General features: G+C 36.5%; 1 protein-coding gene across 3 annotated transcripts in view; it reads right to left on the bottom strand.

Annotated features, from left to right (window-relative positions):
• Positions 1-20,304, bottom strand: part of LOC120516427 (reticulon-4-like) — a 91,244-nt gene that overhangs the window by 30,131 nt on the left and 40,809 nt on the right. Inside the window, exon 3 of one of the 3 annotated variants that reach the window (XM_039738072.1) lies at positions 15,292-17,601. The exons of the other annotated variants lie outside the window; for them this stretch is intronic. Coding sequence (XP_039594006.1) covers positions 15,292-17,601 — 2,310 coding nt within the window. The remainder of the gene's footprint in view (positions 1-15,291; positions 17,602-20,304) is intronic. 3 annotated transcript variants of the gene reach the window in all.

Genomic DNA, 20,304 nt, shown 5'->3' with positions numbered 1-20,304 from the left:
AGCCTTTGAAACTTATGAAATGTTTATAATTATTCTTCAGTATACCATAGAAACATGTACAAAAAATAATTTGAAAAATTTGCAAAACAAAACATCCATCCATCCATTATCCAACCTGCTATATCCTAACTACAGGGTCACGTGGGCCTGCCGGAGCCAATCCCAACCAACACAGGGTGCAAAGCAGGAAACAAACCCCAGGCAAGGCTCCAGCCCACTGCAGGCAAAACAAAACATTTGTTGCAAAACCTTTGGCTACTACTGTAGTCTAAAATATTTAGTTCACCCCTCCCCATGGTTTATAATGTTTGAAATGTTTTTGAAATTCAGCTGGTCACAAAGAGCATTAGAGGCACATTACATTTATCTGCAGCTTATCCTAATAAAGGTAAACTTATTTTGCCACTTGTAAATCAGAAGCAGTTTTAAATCGATAGTGCAGCTGTTTACAAAGCCTTAAATAATCTCACTCAGTCCTATATTTTGGAATGCCTGTCACCTGACATTCCAAGGTGTAACCTTAGATCTTCAAAAGGAGTGTCTGCCTACAATTTTAAGAACTAAACTTAATAGAAGTGGTCAGGTAGCCTTCTGCCGTTATCCACCTAAAACCTGGAATAGTTTACCATAGAAATTCACCAGGCTAATATGGTGGTGGCATATAAAAAAACTGCTAAAAAAACATTTTAACAGGAGTTTCTCATATGTCACCAAATAGCCCTCTTTAAAAATTAAAAAATAAATAAATAAAAGATTAAGGCAAATTAGACTGTTCTCTATGGCTTTCTTTTACTAAATGTCAAAAAATGATGTACGAAGGTAAAATACAACTCAAACTCATCACTTGTACCTTAAAAAACAAAACAGCAAAAGAACAGGCCTCAATGGGGCTCAGTGATTAGCACAAATACCAATCAAATCCAGGGTTCTGTGATCAAATCCAACATTTTATTTTCTGAGTTTGCAAATTGTTCCAATTATCAATGAAGGTTTTCTCAGTAGTCTGGTTTCCTCTCAAAGGTTCCCTCTTTGCACTCAATGCCACAATAACAGGCTCTGACCCCTACAAACATAAACTGTATCTAAGAATGCTATGATACACAGTATAAACACAACTTCAGTGCACCAACTACCAAGCTAGGAAATATATTAATTTTTTATTTCAAATTAATGTTTATATTGTAATATTTAAATATATATTTATGTATCAAAGCAGTTAACCTCAATACCATAGGTGAATTGGAGGTCACTTATCTATGTGAATGACAAAGGTATCAATGTGGAGTTTTAATTGCACATACATCCAGGAAAGGAGGCACAAATCACTAGAATAAGCCATAAAAACTTCACAACCGAGGTTGTCAACAATTCTCTACCAGTCATCAAAATGGAAAGATCAAATTGTTTTATATTAAATGAGATCATGTTGCGAATTTTGTATTTATTCAATCATATTTAACAGAAGTAACTGATACTACATCTATCATCCTCGTATTCCAACTGTTGGTCTAAAAAGAATAAGGCAGTGTTTTCTGTGTTGTGAACTGCTACAAACACTACTTCTACTGCAGTGTGTTTGTTATAAACAATCACATTCAGCTCACATTGCATATATGTGTACACTTTATATCAGTTTTCCTTCACAAAAAGGGCAACTCTATATTATAATATAAAATCCTGTAGATATTTCAAACCATGATGGGTGGTTGACAGCAATAAATCAGGTCATATCAAATAAAATCAAGCAACCTAAAATTTATGCACATCAAGAGATGACCCAAAACAAGCAGCTCACTACCCCATTGCACATTTACTCTCTTTTAAAAGTCAATAAATAATACATGTGCCAGCCTAGCACTAGATGGCACCAATGTTACACTTAGACAGTTCAGGGGCATGGGACACCTATTCCTAACTTGGCAACACTGGGTTACAGAGTAGGATTCAACCTACTGTAGTACAGGGTGACAACAGAGGGATACACATATTCATACTATACCAATTTAGTATTGCCGATTATCTTAAAGTACATCTTTAGGAGGTTGGAGGGGGAAAAAGGGATTTATATTCAAGATTAGCCATTATGTCACAGTGAAAATATTCTATCTAGAGGTGACACACTACTCCAATGTCTGAATGAATTTTTCTTCCCATATCCCAAAGCTGTGCAGATCAGGTTAAAATGAAACTGGGCAGATTTTCTCTGTGCATCTAATGTCTCTTAAAGCTAACCATCCATCCATTATCCAACCTGCCATATCCTACCTACAATTACCGGTATACGAAAACCTAAATTTATGAGGAATCAAATAGGGTGAGCAACTGTAAGATTAAAGATAACTCTAGTAATTCCATACTTTTAAGGTATTTAAAAAAGCTAAATAATTTACTCTCTATAAATACAATTTCTGTGACACCACCAACTGTAGTTAACATATATTATTTGCTTGGTGCAGTGGGTAATGTTGTAATGACAAAGATCCAGCTTTCCAGGACTGAATTTTGAACCCAGTAGTCTGTACTGGGTGTACTTCTGTTAAATCTGTCTTTACCCAGACAAAACCAAACTACAGAAGTAAGATTTATATTCAGAATATGGATATCTCTAAACAAAGCCTCAGTTTTATGTGCACTTCGCAGACTTTCAGTGTCATTTAAAACACTAGTTGTACACAAGCCTCTTAATTCTTATATATTAGGAAATAACATAATGCCCTAAATCGTCCTTCACAATCTTCAAGCGTCAAGACTGCACAACATACCTAGCATGAAGCCAAGAAAGAACTGGAAAAAATGTAAAATGTTTTACCAACAGAAATACATGATCATGCTCTGTTGAACATTTTAAAAAAGAACACATTTTGTAGTTGGAATTTTCATTTAAAGTATTTACTTCTTCCTTAAAATCAATACAGAAATTATTTTAGTTGACAGTTGCTTAGTATAGCTGGGTTAGTAGCATACAATGCCTAGGTTATTCATGAAGATGCGTTATAAAATTTGTGACAGCATTAGCATTGATTACTATCTCCCCTTTTATTTTTTTCTTAAGCTGCTGCTATAGCACTGTGTGCCACTTTACCATTGTCAACTCTGAATTTCTTAAAACGATATTCAGAATGACACCCGTTATGCATTCGTGTATGTTTATATATGGTATGTTAACTACAGTTTATATTTCATTTTGAAAGTGTCACCATGGCGCAAATCTGAAAGGATTTTCACAAATACACCTAAGGGGGGAAGGGGAAAAAAAAACAAGACCACATCAAAATATTGCCATCAAAAGAGAGATACCTGGGAATTAGTAAATGCAATAAAAATGCAAAAAAGGTACCCCTGTGTTTCTGTCAAAGGAATGATTTTGTAAAGCTTTTGCAAACCGACTTTGTCAGAATTAAGAGTTATATATGTTACCTGACAGTCAAAAAGACTAACAATTAACAGGATTGCCAGTGTTGCCACTCATGAAAGGTGACTTTGTCAATTAAAAAAACCCAAGAAATTTAGATGATTTTTGCCCATCATTTTTGATAGCTATCACCCTAAGTATTCAGCTAGTTTGAACTTAAAATGTTAAAAGCTTATTTTTTTTCTTACTTGACCTTATCAAAAAAGAGTGACAGAAAAAAAAACACAAATCAGCTATGTAAATTATATTACATATATTACATATATAGTAAAATAGCAAAAACAAAAAATACTTTCAGTATGATCACTGATTAAATATCACACATTTTAAATGTAATTATTCATCCTCTATTCATGAGATTGTAAGCACAAGATCATATTCTGATGCTGTATTATTATGCAGTACAAAGTTTGTCTATCAGTCACATTTTTTACACTATGAAGCTGCTGAACACAGCAGCTGGAAATAGTTTCTGGCATACCCACCTCCTGGTATTTACAGTATTACCAAAATTTCTTCAGGAGTGAAAATAAGCGTCAATCAGACGTGGACAAATCAATAGGATATCCAATCTTTTGAAAGCTACAGACTCAAAGCCTGGTGGATTACTGGGCGTTTCATATGTTTGTTCCATACAATAGTTTGATAAACACAAATGACAACATTTTGCACTTAAAATATTAGATGGTATCACTTATAAAGGCAGGTGCTTATAATGCACTAGGTTGCAGTAACCACAGTCCCACGCACACAGACCAACTAGCGAGCAATACAACAGAACTGCACAGATATATTATAAGGAAGGAAGGCAATAGTATTAGCTTTAAAGGAATTGGGGCAGAAAGGGAAAAAATACCAAAGGTTAATCATATCCACTCATCGTTTACCATGATATAAATAGGTAACGATTAACACATACTTTGTTATGGATTTAAAAAAAACTCAACTAAAAGTATATGGTACTGTAAAGGTCAACATTATGTTGTTTTTACCAGAGAACACTAACTAAAATATTTTTTCAAGATGCCGATTAAACTTGTGTACAATACACTTCATAAATAAATACTGCTTTTAAGTTTGAAGGAATCTGACAAGCCCCCCCCCAAAAAAAACAACACACAACCCCAAATATAAAGCTGTACTTCACTGAAATCATACCTGGACTGTCAGGTTTGCAAAGCTGATAGCCCAGCAGAATACTTTGTGTCCGGCTTGTTCAAATGATGGGCCCTCCACAGCACATGCAGTAGCAAGACGCATCACAATTATCAGCACACATGTGGCGATTTAAAACAAACCTGTTCCCCATCAGTGGCCATAGATGTGTTAATGTGTGCTACTGTTTGTCACTTGTTATGAGTTTGTGCACTAATAGCTTTGATAGTGCGGAAAGTTTATTTTTATTCTGTTAAATGCACTTTGTGATATAACGGGTCTTACATATACAGGCAGTGGCACAATCAACACTGCTGCCTCACATTAAAAACATTATGGGTTTGCGTCCCACGTGGGTGCGCATAGAGTTTTAAGTAGTGAGAAAAACAACATGTAAAGATAAATAATTGTTATTATATGTCCAAAATATTTATTTCAAAAGGGAAACAAATGTTGGGACTACTACCATGCACTATTTTGTTTATATGCACTTTGAGATGTGCCTTGATATGGCCAAAATGTTTATTGTTCATTTCAAAAGTGGAAAAAAAGTACTTTTACTATAGGTACTTCAGGTTCTGTTCAACTATAGTTTGTCAGATGTGACCAAATTTAAAAGTGAAACAATGACTAAACATTAGGTTGTCATTACCTGCTGCTTACCATCCGCTGAAAATGATTGACCCAACCAAATTTCTTGGTTTTAAAATCTGTCCCAACTGAATTTGCCATACTGTATGTATTTAAACTCTGTTCTATCCTGTCAAAAATTTCCAATACATCTTTCTTGTCAGGAATTTTTTAAAACTCTGCCGTATCATGTGGCCATCCTACTGCCATAAAAAGTCCTCCCATAACAACCTGCATAACTGTCTTCACATTCAGTGCTGCCAGAAAACCTCTTGGCTCCCAAAACTATGAATCTGGATTAAGGGATATTAGAAAATTAGTACAACCTGAGAACAGCTGGGTGAGTTAAAAGGTACTTCATCTAAACCACTTGAAAGTATAACCAATGGCAATATGGAAATAAGTCACACCTCCCCAAACACTTTATGTCACATGAATCCAAAACTTCTGTTCTCCAGTTTCAACATTCACAAATTATTATTGGTCAGAAACCAGTTCAGATAATCTTTGAATTTAAACCATACAGCATGGACTACTAATTTAGTAATAGTCAACACATTTCTATTAGATTGAAGATAATCTTTGAATTTAAACCATACAGCATGACTACTAATTTAGTAATAGTCAACACATTTCTATTAAGATTGAATACTTGTTAATGGAAGAAACCTGTTATTTAATCTGCAAGGACTATAACGTTGGTGTTTTCTCATGGTTAGAGTTTATCTTGTATATATTGAAAAATAGTTTCTGTCCTTTAAACACAGATGTTCACCTTTGTCAGTAGTCAATATAAACAATAATCAAAATATAAAAAGAAATACTTGTATGAACAAGTACTAATTTGGTGCAGGTTCATATATTCATGAAAAACTACACAACATTTCAGCTTTTTGAAGCAGCTTCATGGTCATTACATATGTCATTAATGAAGAATTCAAGTTTCAGTCACAACAAAGCTACAATTTTATATAAAAATAGTTAGAAAATAAGAACAAAGAATGCAAGAACAAAGTTTCAGCTCAGCCCGGACTTACATTTCCTATTTGCCTAACACAGTGGTACCTTGAGATACAAGTGCCCCAACGTACGAGTTTTTGAGATATGAGCCGTCACTAGGTCGATTTTTTGCCTTGAGTTACGAGCCAAAATTCGAAATACGAGCCATCAAAGAGCTTGTCACCACACATTCCGAGGAACTGATGACAGAACTATAGACACAGCTAGATACGGAGGTTCTGCAGGAGATCAGCACCGGGGAGGAGGTTCTCTCTTAAAGTGAGATAAAGGAAGTGTTTGCAATCTGGGAAAAAGTATCGAACTTTAAAGAAAAGAAACAACCTGAAAAAGTTACAACTGATCATGCAGCAGCACTATTTAATGACACTTGCCCAACACTTTACTAAAAAGAAAAACGCTGAAAAAGTTGCAAATGATCGCGCAGCGGTTCTATTTAATGGCACTTGCCTAACTAATTTCAGAAACATTCTAAAAGGGGAGGACTAAACAAAGCTCCTTGGACAGGTTTCTATTGAAAAGCCCTGCAAATGAAAGTGGCAAAGCATGGCAAAAAAGAAAAAAAACTAGTGAAGAAGAAAATTAAGTTAAGCAAAAGTGAAGTGAAAGAAAAAAAAAAAAAACATTACAATACGGTAATCGGCTTCGCCAACATCTGTTTATTTTTTTAGATTCTCTTATGTATTAGGTTTTATTTTGTTTGTATATAATATTTGTTCATTGTAAATACATTTTTCTTATGGTGAAAACATTTAACAAAAAATTGAGGTGGTTTTTTGGGGTCTGGCACGAATTAATCTCATTTCAATTAATTTCAATGGGGAAAATTGATTTGAGATACGAGCATTTTGACTTACGAGCTCGGTCATGGAACGAATTAAACTCAAGGTATCACTGTATCATCAAATAGAGAGGAGTTAAGATTTGAAAATTCTAAAGGTGCGACTTGCTTAAATTTTAGTTGTAATGAGAAGTCAAGCAAAATGACACCTTTTATTGGCTAACTAAAAAGATTATATAATATGCAAGCTTTCAAGGCAACTCAGGCCCCTTCTTCAGGCAAGATGTAATCTTTAGCTAAAATTTACCATTAGCTCGTTTTAATATAATAATGCAACTCAAACTTTTTACAACTTGAATTTCAAAAAAAAACTTAAGATTCTTAATCTCCCTTCATTTAAAATAAAAAAAATTACTCTGCACCTTCAATTGAGGCAGTTTGTAGCCAAAGTCTTAGGATTCATTTTTCTCTGGCATTTTCTTAGTTTTCCTTGAAATATAGACCTCACAACTACAAACTTGATTGTCGACATGGCCACAACTTCATTTATAAGCACACTTCTCTTAATTTGTACCAGAGGCCACTTAACATCCCACCCTATTAGTCTTTTAATAAGTTTCCAGTATGCTGGTGGTAGGTACTATCAAGACAACTAGTAAATCTATATAATTTTCATATGATGTGCTTTCTACTTCTGCTCACCCATTGTGTAATTACAATCTACATTTTCATTCACAGAATATGCTATTAATTTGACAACTATCTGTCCAAATAAGAAATCTGTGGCTGTAATAGCTTAGTGTCTATGCTTAGTTTGTTACTTAGATATATGTGTACAATGAGAATATTCTATTCCTCCTAGAGTATAATGAGTTAAACACCACTTAATTTCAACATTAAAAAACCATACAGTCTTAATAAATTTATGTAAATAGACACTAAGAGTATTCTTGGCCACAGTAATTCAACTTTATTTTTTCAGTTTCATAAACTGAATATAAAAAATAAAATGCCAGAATTATTAAATATTTACAAATATAAAATCAAAATGAAAATAGCTGCGTATATTTTATATCACTGTAGCATCTGTACAGGAGGGTAAGTTCAAAACCAGGATAGGGTATATTCCTGTTTACACAAGTTTTCAGAAAATTAAAAAAAAAAAAAATAAATAAAAAAATTCCACACACAAACACAAAACTGGATGACAAGTTTACTGTAGTATAGAGCTGCAACGATTAGTCGACATAATCGACGACGTCGAAAAAAAAAATCGTTGACGCGTCAAACAGAATCTTCAATAGAGGCTCCAGTCACAAAGAACCACATTGGTTTTTGTAACTACATGAGCGTCTGGGGGCAGTATCGTTTGTTATTGTTTGTCAAGACTGCACACAGTCCTACCAACAAAGAACAACGTCAGAGGAGAAGAAGAATGTAGTGGAAAATAAATGTGGTGGCAATGGCGAGTCGGATAGAGGAGGGGGAAGGAGATAGAAAAAAATTGAGAGAGAAACTGTCTAAAGTGAGGGAGCACTTCACCGAAAAAGAAAAAAAAAAAAAAGTTGAATGCAGATTATGCAAAGTACAACTTTCTTTTCATTGCAGCACAATCACGTTGCATGAGCACCTGAAACGCAAGCATCCTGGAGCTGTGATGCCGCCATCTCTTGAGAATTTATGCTGGCGCTGCTAGTTAGTTAGTTAGGGTCAGATCAGGAGGGGAGGGAGAGCATGAACGAGACTGAGAAAATAAAAGTGAAAAAAGCTAAAATTTTACAAGTAACAAAATTTGCACCTGATCTGTTCATTTTCAAATAACATTGCATTAGTGCGATGACGTTTTCTGATCGGAACTATTCTGGTCATACAATGCTTTTTTCAAAATGTCATGTGTATTTGTCTTTCTTTTTTTCCCCCCCCTGGTGCTGCATGCGGACACCAGAAGGCGTGAGCTTATTCAGTGCTAGCAGGAGCACACAGGTGGCCGGTTGCTTGTTGTGTAACAAGCTTGACCTGGCGGCGATCAAAGCACATGTACTGTGCAAGGCACGTACGGGGCCCACTGAGAAAAGAAGAGCATTCATGGCTCACCTTGCAGAGAAACGAGGTCACTGATTAAAAACACAAGAAGGTACGCGAATGAATATGAATATTGTATCCGTGCCACAATGTTTTCCGAAATGTACTAAAAGGTCATAAAATTAATAATTCCAATCATCATATATACCTATTTCTCTATTTTTTTTTTTGTCAATGCGGCTTTGACATCACAGGCCATAAGGCACATAATTCAGCGTAAGCAGGAACACTCAATAGAATTTAACAAAAAAATCAAGTGACAATGAGATATGAATAAGGCAGATTTGCCAAGGTTTGTGTGTCAGCTTTTATCCATCCAGATCAGAGAATTTCCAGTTCGATTGTCTCAAAACACCACTCATATCTACAGTTATTCCCAGTTTCAGATAAAAAGTAACAGCGTCAGATCCCTGGGGGCGGTAGTATGTATCGTGACAGAAAATAAAAGTGAGAAAAAAAAAAACCTAACTTTTACAAGTACTATGCATTTACAGTGGCTGTTACAAATGCAAATCAAATGTATGTGTTTATTGTATAACATTAACAAGAAGAGCAACTCACTACTCAAAAGGGTAAATCTACAAGGTAGTCAGGATCGAACCAGGGGACTCTTGATTATAAGTCAGCAATTCCTACCGCTGCACCACGTAAGCTATTGTATCGTCCTTGAACAGTGACAGTGTTTATTTGATCATTGCACTTCAGGAAATACACATTATATAGTTTGTCTACATTTTGTCATTTATTACTAAAATATGAAAAACGTTTCAGTTTTAACAATGCACTTTTTGGTTAAGTTAAATGCACTTCTTTTGTTTAAAGACTAAGTGCACTTTAGTTTGTATTGTTTTATTGTGATGGTAACACTAATATAAAAACTCTGATTATTTTCAAATTCATATGTTTCACTGGTTATTTTAATTAACAGGTACAAGCACACAATGGCCGATAGTGAGATGAATCGTGTTGCCGTCATCGTCGAAGAACTCCAGGCACTCGACAAGCAGATCCAGAAACTCCTGTTCAGAAGAAGGTACCTCAGAGGTTTGAAGGCTCGGCTGCAGGATAAACCATCTTCGACATCTGATGTCAACGCAACATTAACCCCACCTCGTGCCGCCCAATTTCAAGGACAAGTAAGCTTCACCCCCACGCCTCGAAGAAGCGACGACGCCGCCGATGAAGGCCTTGGCGTATTTCAGACATGCAGGCGGGGGTTCAAGGCTAGAACACCTCCATCGGCACAGGCGAGCATCCCAGTCCAGAACCGGTTCGACCCTCTTCGCGTCCCCAGTTTGCCTTCAACCCCGGGTGATATTATCGTGGTAGGTGATTCGATAGTACGAAACCTTAATATCACATGCCCTAATCAAAAATCTTTTGTTTCTTGTTTTCCCGGTGCTCGGGTCCGAGACGTGATGAGACGGGCACCGACCATCTTCGAGAAACACAAGAGGGCAGTTGGATCCATCATTTTACACGCCGGCATAAATGACATAAGGCACCAACAGTCTGAGATTCTCAAGGCTGACTTCGCAGCACTAATTAAAGACACGAAGGAGAGGACCCTATCGGCAAAAATTTTCATCTCGGGTCCACTACCTCTCGTCAGATGATCAAATGAATACTATAGTCGTCTGCTGGGATTAAACAACTGGCTGAGAGGCTTCTGCGAGACTCAAGACATCGGGTTCATCGATAATTGGGACCTTTTTTGGGAAAGACCGCGTTTCTTCAAGCGGGATGGCTTGCACCCGAATAGATTTGGCGCCCGGGTCCTCTCCGAAAACATCGCTAAGGTAATTCGTCTATATTGACTGTCTGTTTCTACTTTAAACTCCCTCCGTAATACTACTGCTTTGCTAGGACATAATGGCTTAATAAAGTCTTCTGTAAAAGTGCACAACATTAATACTTTAATAACCAGTCTGAATGCACGTAAAATGTCTAGGCAGTGCGGCATAAACACCAATAATTTAGTTGCAATTACTACTTTAGATCAACAATGCATTAAAACTATAAAAACAGATTGTAGATTACATAAAAAATACACTCCGAGCGGCGCTAACAAAAATAATTTAGTTTCTGTTCCAATAACTAATAACGCATAGAATTCAGCTCTGCCCCACCCGAATCATTAAATATGGCGCTATTAAATGTTAGAGCTTTAACTAATAAGACATTTTTTATCAATGATTTTATTAGTGATAGAAACATTGATTTTATTGCACTAAATGAAACATGGCTCAGTTCAGACGGCGCAGCTGTTTTAATCGAATCTGCGCCTCCGGATTACAGTTTTACTCGTGCAGACCGCCAGGGAAAAAAGGGGGGCGGATTGGCAAACATTTACTCGAGCTGGTTAAAATGTAAAGATGTTAGTTTTGGTGAATTTAAGTCCTTTGAGTATCTCGCCGTTGTTATTCATGGAGTTTCTCACGTTCTCGTTTTATCCGTGTATAGACCTCCTAAATTTAACGCGTCTTTCTTGAGGAATTCTCAGACTTAATGTCAATTTTAATTACGAATTATGACACTCTTAATTGTAGGCGACTTTAACTTTCATATCGATAATCAGTGTGACCTAAAAGTAAAGGAATTTATGAACCTCCTAGACTCTTTTGATTTGAGACAGCTCGTTAATCAGCCTACACATAAAGCAGGTCATACGTTAGACTTAATTATTACCAAAGGACTAAAGTTGATGTAAAGCAGATCGTTGATATTGGTCTATCAGACCACTTTCTTCTACTATTTAATATAGAAATAATGATAGAAAACATTCATGAGAAGCATATTGTTAAAAACGCTTCTTTGACTCATCAGCAGCTTTAAAACTTACAAACATTCTAAGCAATCAGTCCGTTATAGTGCCAGCTATAATAGCAGGATAATGTAAATAGTAAAGTGGAAAACTTTAATTCTAAAGTAAGAGCTGCTGTTGACATAGTTGCACCTGAAAAGACAGTTAAAAAATCTTTAGCATTGTTATACCATGGAAGACCCAAAGAGTGTCTGATTTAAAAAACATGTCGTAGAGCTGAGCGTAAATGGAGGAAAACTAAACTAACTATCCATTATGAGATATATTGAAAGTTAAAATAACAGAATACAATAACACAGTCCGTCTTGAGAGGCTGCTATTTCTCTAGATTATAAATAACAATGCTAGTAATCCCAGAGTCTTATTTTCTACAATTGATCGTCTGCTAAACCCAGGTAACACAAAGGAATGCCCCCATAATACTTCCAGCGAAACCTGTGAGAACATTGCTATATTTTTCAATCAAAAAATTAATGATATTAGAAATAATATAGTATATCTCCCCAACACTGTGGAACCTCCTAAGCCCCAGTACTCCATTATAAACAAATTAAATTCTTTCACCAGGATAGATTTACCTGATTTACATAGAATAATCTCTCAAATGAAACCCTCCACCTGCGTCCTTGACCCAATACCAACAAGGTTTTTCAAAGAAGTATCAGGCGCTAATTGACAATATTCTTGACATAGTAAATTCGTCATTAGATACGGGGTTTTCCCAGACTGTCTTAAGACTGCTGTAGTTAAACCCCTACTCAAGAAAAATAATCTTGACCCCTCTGCTTTTGAAAATTTTAGACCCATCTCTAACCTGCCCTTCTTAAGTAAAATTCTAGAGAAGGCAGTCATTATGCAGTTAAATGACCACCTAATAAACATGCTATTCTTGATAAATTTCAGTCGGGTTTTAGAACTAATCACAGTACAGAAACTGCACTCGTTAAAGTAGTAAATGACTTGCGATTAAATGCAGACAGAGGCCATTTATCTGTTCTCATCCTCCTAGATCTGAGTGCTGCATTTGACACCATTGATCATAATATTCTTAGAAATCGCCTTAGTCAATGGGTGGGCCTCTCTGGCAGTGTCTTAAATTGGTTTGAATCCTACCTGGCAGGGAGAAAATTCTTTGTTAGTTGTGGTAATCACAACTCAAAGACACATGATATCTATATGGTGTTCCACAAGGCTCTATCCTGGGTCCGCTTCTTTTCTCAATCTATATGCTCCCGTTAGGTCAGATTATCTCAGGTTACAACGTGAGCTACCACAGCTATGCTGATGACACACAGCTGTACTTATCAATAGCACCTGATGACACCGACTCTCTCGAATCAATAACACAATGTCTTACTGGTATTTCTGAATGGATGAATAGTAATTTTCTCAAACTAAATAAAGAAAACTGAAATTTATTGATTGGCAAAATGGATTCAGTGAGGTTATCAGAAATAAACTTGATGCATTAGGATTAGAAGTTAAGACGGAAGTAAAAAACTTAGGGGTAACCGTTGACTGTAATCTGAATTTTAAATCACATATTCATCAGACCACTAGGACAGCATTTTTCACTTAAGAAATATAGCAAAAGTTAGACCTCTTATATCATTGAAAGATGCTGAGAAATTAATTCACGCTTTTTTTTAGTCGATTAGATTACTGTAACGCACTCCTCTCAGGACTACCCAAAAAAGACATAAATCATTTGCAACGAGTGCAGAATGCAGCTGCTAGAATCCTAACTAGGAAAAGAAAATCCGAACACATTTCTCCAGTTTTGATGTCACTACACTGGTTACCTGTGTCATTCAGGATTGACTTTAAAATTCTGCTTATGGTTTATAAAGCCTTAAATAATCTCGCTCCATCTTATATATCGGAATGTCTGACACCCTATATTCCAAATCGTAATCTTAGATCATCAAATGAGTGAGTGTCTCCTTAGAATTCCAAAAGCTAAACTTAAAAGAAGTGGTGAGGCGGCCTTCTGCTGCTATGCACCTAAAATCTGGAATAGCCTGCCAATAGGAATTCGCCAGGCTAATACAGTGGAGCACTTTAAAACACTGCTGAAAACACATTACTTTAACATGGCCTTTTTATAACTTCACTTTATCTTAATCCTGATACTCTATATGTTCAATTAATCATAATAACTATTCATGGTGGCTCTAAAATCCACTACTGACCCCTACTCTCTCTTCTGTTTCTTTTCCGGTTTCTCTGTGGTGGCGGCCTGCCACCACCACCTACTCAAAGCATCATGATGCCCCAGCATTGATGGACTAAAAGCCAAAAGTCCACGTGATCATCATCATCATCAAATCCTTCCGTGAAAACCATAAATCCAAAGAGGACTGTTTTATTTATGTTAGGTAGATTGCCCAGAGGGGACTGGGCAGTCTCATGGCCTGGAATCCCTGCAGATTTTATTTTTTTCTCCGCCGTCTGGAGTTTTTTTTGTTTTTCTGTCCCCCCTGGCCATTGGACCTTACTCTTATTCTATGTTAATTAATGTTGACTTATTTTATTTTCTTACTGTGTCTCTTATTTTTCTATTCTTCATTATGTAAAGCACTTTGAGCTACATTTTTTTGTATGAAAATGTGCTATATAAATAAATGTTGTTGTTGTAATTGGACCATTACTAATTTTAATCGTGTTAATGCAGAAATATCAGGGTGACATTCGCAGGTTGACAGACATGAGCAGATGAGGCAAGACACGCACTGGAGCCCAGAACAGGATGTGCAACCACAGGTCGCAGGCATCAGAATAGTCAGGCATTAAATAATTGTGACAAATCGACTAACTGAAAAATAAATTGAACGATTAGTCGACTACCAAAATAATCATTAGTTAAAGCCCTACTGTAAGTATTGTAATTTCCCCTGTGCAAATGTATGCGTTAAGGCCGTCATTCCTTCTTGGTTTAGAATCCACTTTAGTGCCTGCTGCTACCAGAATAGGTTCCTCCTCCTCTATTCAAATTATGAGCATGCAAGAAAAATTAACAGACTTATGAGCTATCAAATAAAATGTTGCCAAGAACTAGAATATTCAGTCTCACCTCACCATATACTCACTCTATTGCTAACTAATATTTTACAATAGGCAACTTCTGACACACCATTGGAAAATAAAGATTTTCTCTCAGGTAATAGTTAAGCAACAAATGATATTGTGTTTAACATTAAAAAATTGTACAGGTTGTATATGAAAGTGTGCAAAAATGAGGATATGCGCCCCAAAAAAATAAACCATCATCAACCCAACTTTCAAAGAAGAGAAAAAGTCTACTATAACATGCAACATTAGACAAAAAAAAAATAAAATAAAATGAGTGATGTTTGTAACAGGCTGGTATGTGATACATGTTAAAATTACCTGCTCCGTTCAGACTTTCTGACCGATCAACTTTGGATACTTCAGTTCTTTCAGCAGGTGCCTTGTCCTCATTCTTCCCTAAAAGAACTGGTTGGCAGAATTCTTCAGTAGTAGAATGGACACTAGAAATCTGTGTAGCTATCCAGGGAGCTTCTGCAGAAACTTCAGGAATTTTATCTTCAGGTAAATATTTGTTAGCAATAATCTTAGTTTCTTGTACAGATTCCAGTTTCTCTTCCTCTGGCATTAGTTCTAAAAACTGATCATCGGCTTTCTTTGCACAAAATGCATGCACATTTGCAGTTTCTTCAGCTACCTCAGAGATGGATGTATGGACATCTTGTGCCATAAGTTTTTCAGAAATGGCTGCAACTTCAGATTTATCCATGGCTTCCAAAAAGTCATTTGCATTTTCTGTTAACTTGGTAGGTAAAGGATCTATTATTTCAAATTCTTCAGGTAGTAATTCTTGGTAAACAGATGTTTTGACTTCTTCAGCATGTTTCAAAGGAGGGATTCCATATGCAGACTCACAAGATCCTTGAATTAATGTCTCAATTTCTTCTGACATGTCATCTTCAGTTTCCATGTCAAAACCTGAAGATGTAACAATGGGTACATTTTCTTCCATGTCAGACACAATGAATTGATCTTGTTGAAGAAATTTCCAAGTCTCCTGCTGACCAATTACATTAGATGATTTTGCATCCCCAGATGCAGCAACATTCAAAGTGACTACTTCCTGTGTAGTACATAAAAATGCATCCATAGTGTCTACAATAACATTTTCCTCAACATTTGTAGAAGGATACAAAGTATCACTGGTCATATTTTGTGCTTCCTTTACCAAATCACAAGCAGTAAGCTGGCTATCTAATCCAAAAGCAGGTACATTTTCATGTTCATCCAAAGTGATATCATTTAAAGTTTCATACTTCATTGAAATATCTGCCTCTGCTTCACTAGTCGTTTTTCCTTCAATGACTGAAGCATCCAGGGTCTCTGTAATTGTATCTAAACGTTCCTTCCCAACAGGGCATATATCAGAATCGGGAGTTCCCTCTGAAGATCCAGATGCAACTTTACCTGAACTTAAAGGGGACTCCAAGATATCTGGCAGAGACGGTGGCATAACGGATCCAAGAATCTCTTGAGGCGAGTCAGCTAAATTCATGAAAGGGTCCCTTAAATCCTTGATAGACTCTGACACTTGAACAAGATCAACAGTTGCATCATCTCCAGTCTTTAAAGTTGACAAATCTTGTTCACTATCACAAGCCCCTTGTACAATGTCAGGTGTAGGACTTTCACAAATCTTTATAGTTGTGCCATCATCTGTTACTTCTACAACATGGGACAAAACAACAGTAGAGGGCATAACTGGTTTAAACTGAAGATGACTTGCGACAGGCTCTGCATCCATCTGCTCAGAAATATCTTTAAGAAATAATTCTTCTTTTACAGATTCATCCCTGCCAAAAACTTCCACACTGGGTAGTGGGGACTGAAATGCCTGAGTAGGATCAAACGTTGCAAATGTCACATATGGTTGAGTGGCCAATGAAGATTTCACTTCAGGAGTAAGAGGTGATGGCACTGCAGGGGATATAGTTTTTTCTGGAGATTCTGGAGTTTCATTAGAAGTACTAACTAAAGAAAGCTTCAACTCATTACCACTTTCTTCCAAGAGACCCTGAAACCCTATAGCAGTGTCACCTTTCTTTTCAAGGCTGGGTACACTAGTTTCATTAATTTTACCGAATGTACTGAGTGGGGTATCCTGAGATGACTCAACTGCAACATCAACTGTATGCTCTCTCTCTGAAATGTCTCCTAAGATACCGTCAGAGCTTTTAAACCCTGCACCAGTATGCTCTGTGAGCTCAGACATAACACAAGCATGTAAAGAATCAAAAGGGCTTTTCTGGAGTACATCTTCCTGTTGAGGAGTCTCAACAGACAGCTCATTATCCTTTGAAATGCCCGAGGCTGACTGGATTTCTAACGAATGTCCGAACACACTATCATGGTCAAGACTCACTCCAGCTTTCTTGGCTTGACTCTCTAAGTTATCCTCTGCAAACAAAGCCTTTTCGCCCAATACTGATGACAAATTCTTATTGATTTGTGAGACACTAGTTTCTGTTTCAAAACAATGGACTTGGTCTGGGCTTTCAGAAAAACACAGTTCTTCCAATGAATCAGGAGAATGAAGAGGAGACAAAGAGGAAACAGGAGCAGCAATTTCAAAAGTTAGTGCAGCAGAATCCCTTGGCTGAAGCAGCTGAGCAGGAAGTTCGACAGACCTCTCTGTGACCATGAACAAAAATGACATAAATGTGTAAAAATTGGGCAAAAATCTTCTGATGTATTAGAAATATGCATGATGTTCAGGAACTGTCTTAAAAGCATTAAGGTTTACTCTTTTAATGCAGAACTTAAGTAATGGTTCAAATTGCATTTTCACAAATGAATGTTTAATACAGCAATACTCCCTTGATCTAAAAAAAATAGTAAATCTCATAATACCACTTATGAGAGTTTCAGAATTTAGACATTCATTGATTGATGCATTACTTCACTATGACTGATTAACATATTTTTCTTCATCTGCTTGACTATGCAAGACACACAGACTTTCCACAAACAAGGCGATATTAGTAGGTCTCAAACAAACTGCTTCAGTAATTCAATCAATGCAAAATATATGCAGTAATATAGCTCGATTTATAACTGGTTTCCACTGCCTTTGCCAAACCAGCAACCTGTTGATGTACTAAAGCAACTCTCCCAAAGGAAATGTGTAATGTTACATCAGTTTTAAAATTAGAACACTGATAAAAACATGACAGAAGAGCTACAAAACCTATCAAAAGAAATCATGAAGACAATAGACACAATTACACAATATTGAACATTGATCAAATGCTACTACACTAGGAAAGTAACATGAAACTGGTTTGCAGCCACTATACAGCAATTATGCTGAATTTTTTGCTTTTCTGGGGAAGAGAAAAGCAAAACAAAAAATGGGATAAGTATATTTACAGAAATAAATATCAGCCAGACCTGTACAGGCACACCTAAAATGAGCTTCTAATACAGAAGGAAACGTTAGGCTGTAATTGAGTATACAAGACCGATCAAAATCACTATGTGACTACTCTGGATTTGCACAAACTTGCAGATGCTGAACATTTTTATCTAGACCACTCTTCAACCCTAACCAGGCAAATAAAGATTACAGAACTGGTGACAACGGCTGAGTGTTTAAGAGAAAGAGAAAAAAAAAAAAGTTTGTGAATAACTGAAAACCAGGCAAGTTTTTCCAACTGAAATATGTGGTGTTGAATCTTTTCAGAACATTTTAAGTAGCACTTCTGTCTTGTTGGTTCAATGCTTAAAAGATATCAATATGAGGGTTTTAGCACATCAAAAGGAAAGCAGGGGCAACTATACACTATATTAAAAATGGCCAAATATTAAAATATTACACAAGTTTGGGAAAGCCTGTCTAATTTACAATGTGAAGAAGAAATTAAAAAAACAAACAAGGTGAATTACAACAGTGCAATTAGTGAGAAACATAAAACAGAACATTAAGAGTTTAACAAAATTAGTGTACATCTCACTGCAAGAGAAAAGACAGTGAAACAACCGAAGCTGCTATATTCAAGGTATCACAGGTCTCTGTTGCTCTGAAAACAGTTTTTTTACTCTCTGGTCTAGGTCCAACTACTGTAAAAGCAACAAGAACTTGAGTTTTGAGCTAAAGATTAAAATTAATTTTAAATTGGAATATTTCATAAAGACAGCATAAACTGCTAAACACATAATAAATAAAATTATGTAATTCAAAAATAAGCATTTTTCTATAAATTTAAACAATATATTTTAGGCTGCCGAGTCTAATATTTGGGAATGTGGCATGGAAAGCCCTACAGTCGTGGCCAAAACTTTTGAAAATGACACAAGTATTGGTTTTCACAAAGTTTGCTGCTTCTGTGTTTTTAAATCTTTTTGTCAGATGTTTCTATGGTATACTGAAGTATAATTACAAGCATTTCATAAGTTTCAAAAGGTTTTTACTGACAATTACATTATGTTTATGCAGAGTCTCAATATTTGCAGTGTTGGCCCTTCTTTATAAAAGAACTCTGCAATTCGCCCTGGCATGCTGTCAATCAACTTCTGGGCCAAATCCTGACTGATGCCAGCCTATTCTATTCTTGCATAATCAATGCTTGGCGTTTGTCAGAAGTTGTGGGTTATTGTTTATCCACCCGTCTCCTGAGGATTGACTGCAAGTCCTCAATCAGATTAAGGTCTGGGGAGTTTCCTGGTCATGGATCCAAAATTTTAATGTTTTGCTCCCACTTAGTTATCACCTTGCCTTATGGCATGGTGCTCCATCATGGTGGAAAAGGCATTGTTTGTCACCAAACTGTTCTTGGATGGTTGGGAGAAGATGCTCCAGGAGGATGTTTTGGCTGAGAAGCAATCCCACACATGAATGGTCTCAGGATGCTTTACTGTTGGTTTGATACAGGACTGATCGTAGCGTTCACCTATTTTTCTTCAGACAGTCTTTTTCCCGGACACCCCAAACAATCGGAAAGGGGATTAATCAGAGAAAATTACTTTACCCCAGTCCTCAGCAGTCCATTTAATGTACATTTTGCAGAATATCAGTCTGTCCCTGATATTTTTCATTGAGAGAAGTGGATTCTTTGCCCCCTTCTTGACACCAGGCCATCCTCTAAAAGTCTTTGCCTCACTGTGCGTGCATCTGCCTGCTGCCATTCCTGAACAAACTCGGCACAACGGGTGCAATGATCTCGAGCAATGAATAAAGAATGGTACCGAAACATCCCCCAAGAGCAACTTCTCTACTTTTCCAGTATGATGAAGCACCGTGCCATAAGGCAAAAGTGATAACCAAGAGGCTTGTGGAACAAAACATTAACATTTTGGGTCCATGGCCAGGAAACTCCCCAGACCTCAATCCCATTA

Source organism: Polypterus senegalus, chromosome 16 (assembly GCF_016835505.1).
Source record: "Polypterus senegalus isolate Bchr_013 chromosome 16, ASM1683550v1, whole genome shotgun sequence".
Taxonomy (NCBI): Eukaryota; Metazoa; Chordata; class Cladistia; order Polypteriformes; family Polypteridae; genus Polypterus; species Polypterus senegalus.
This window is presented reverse-complemented; position numbering and strand designations above follow the sequence as displayed.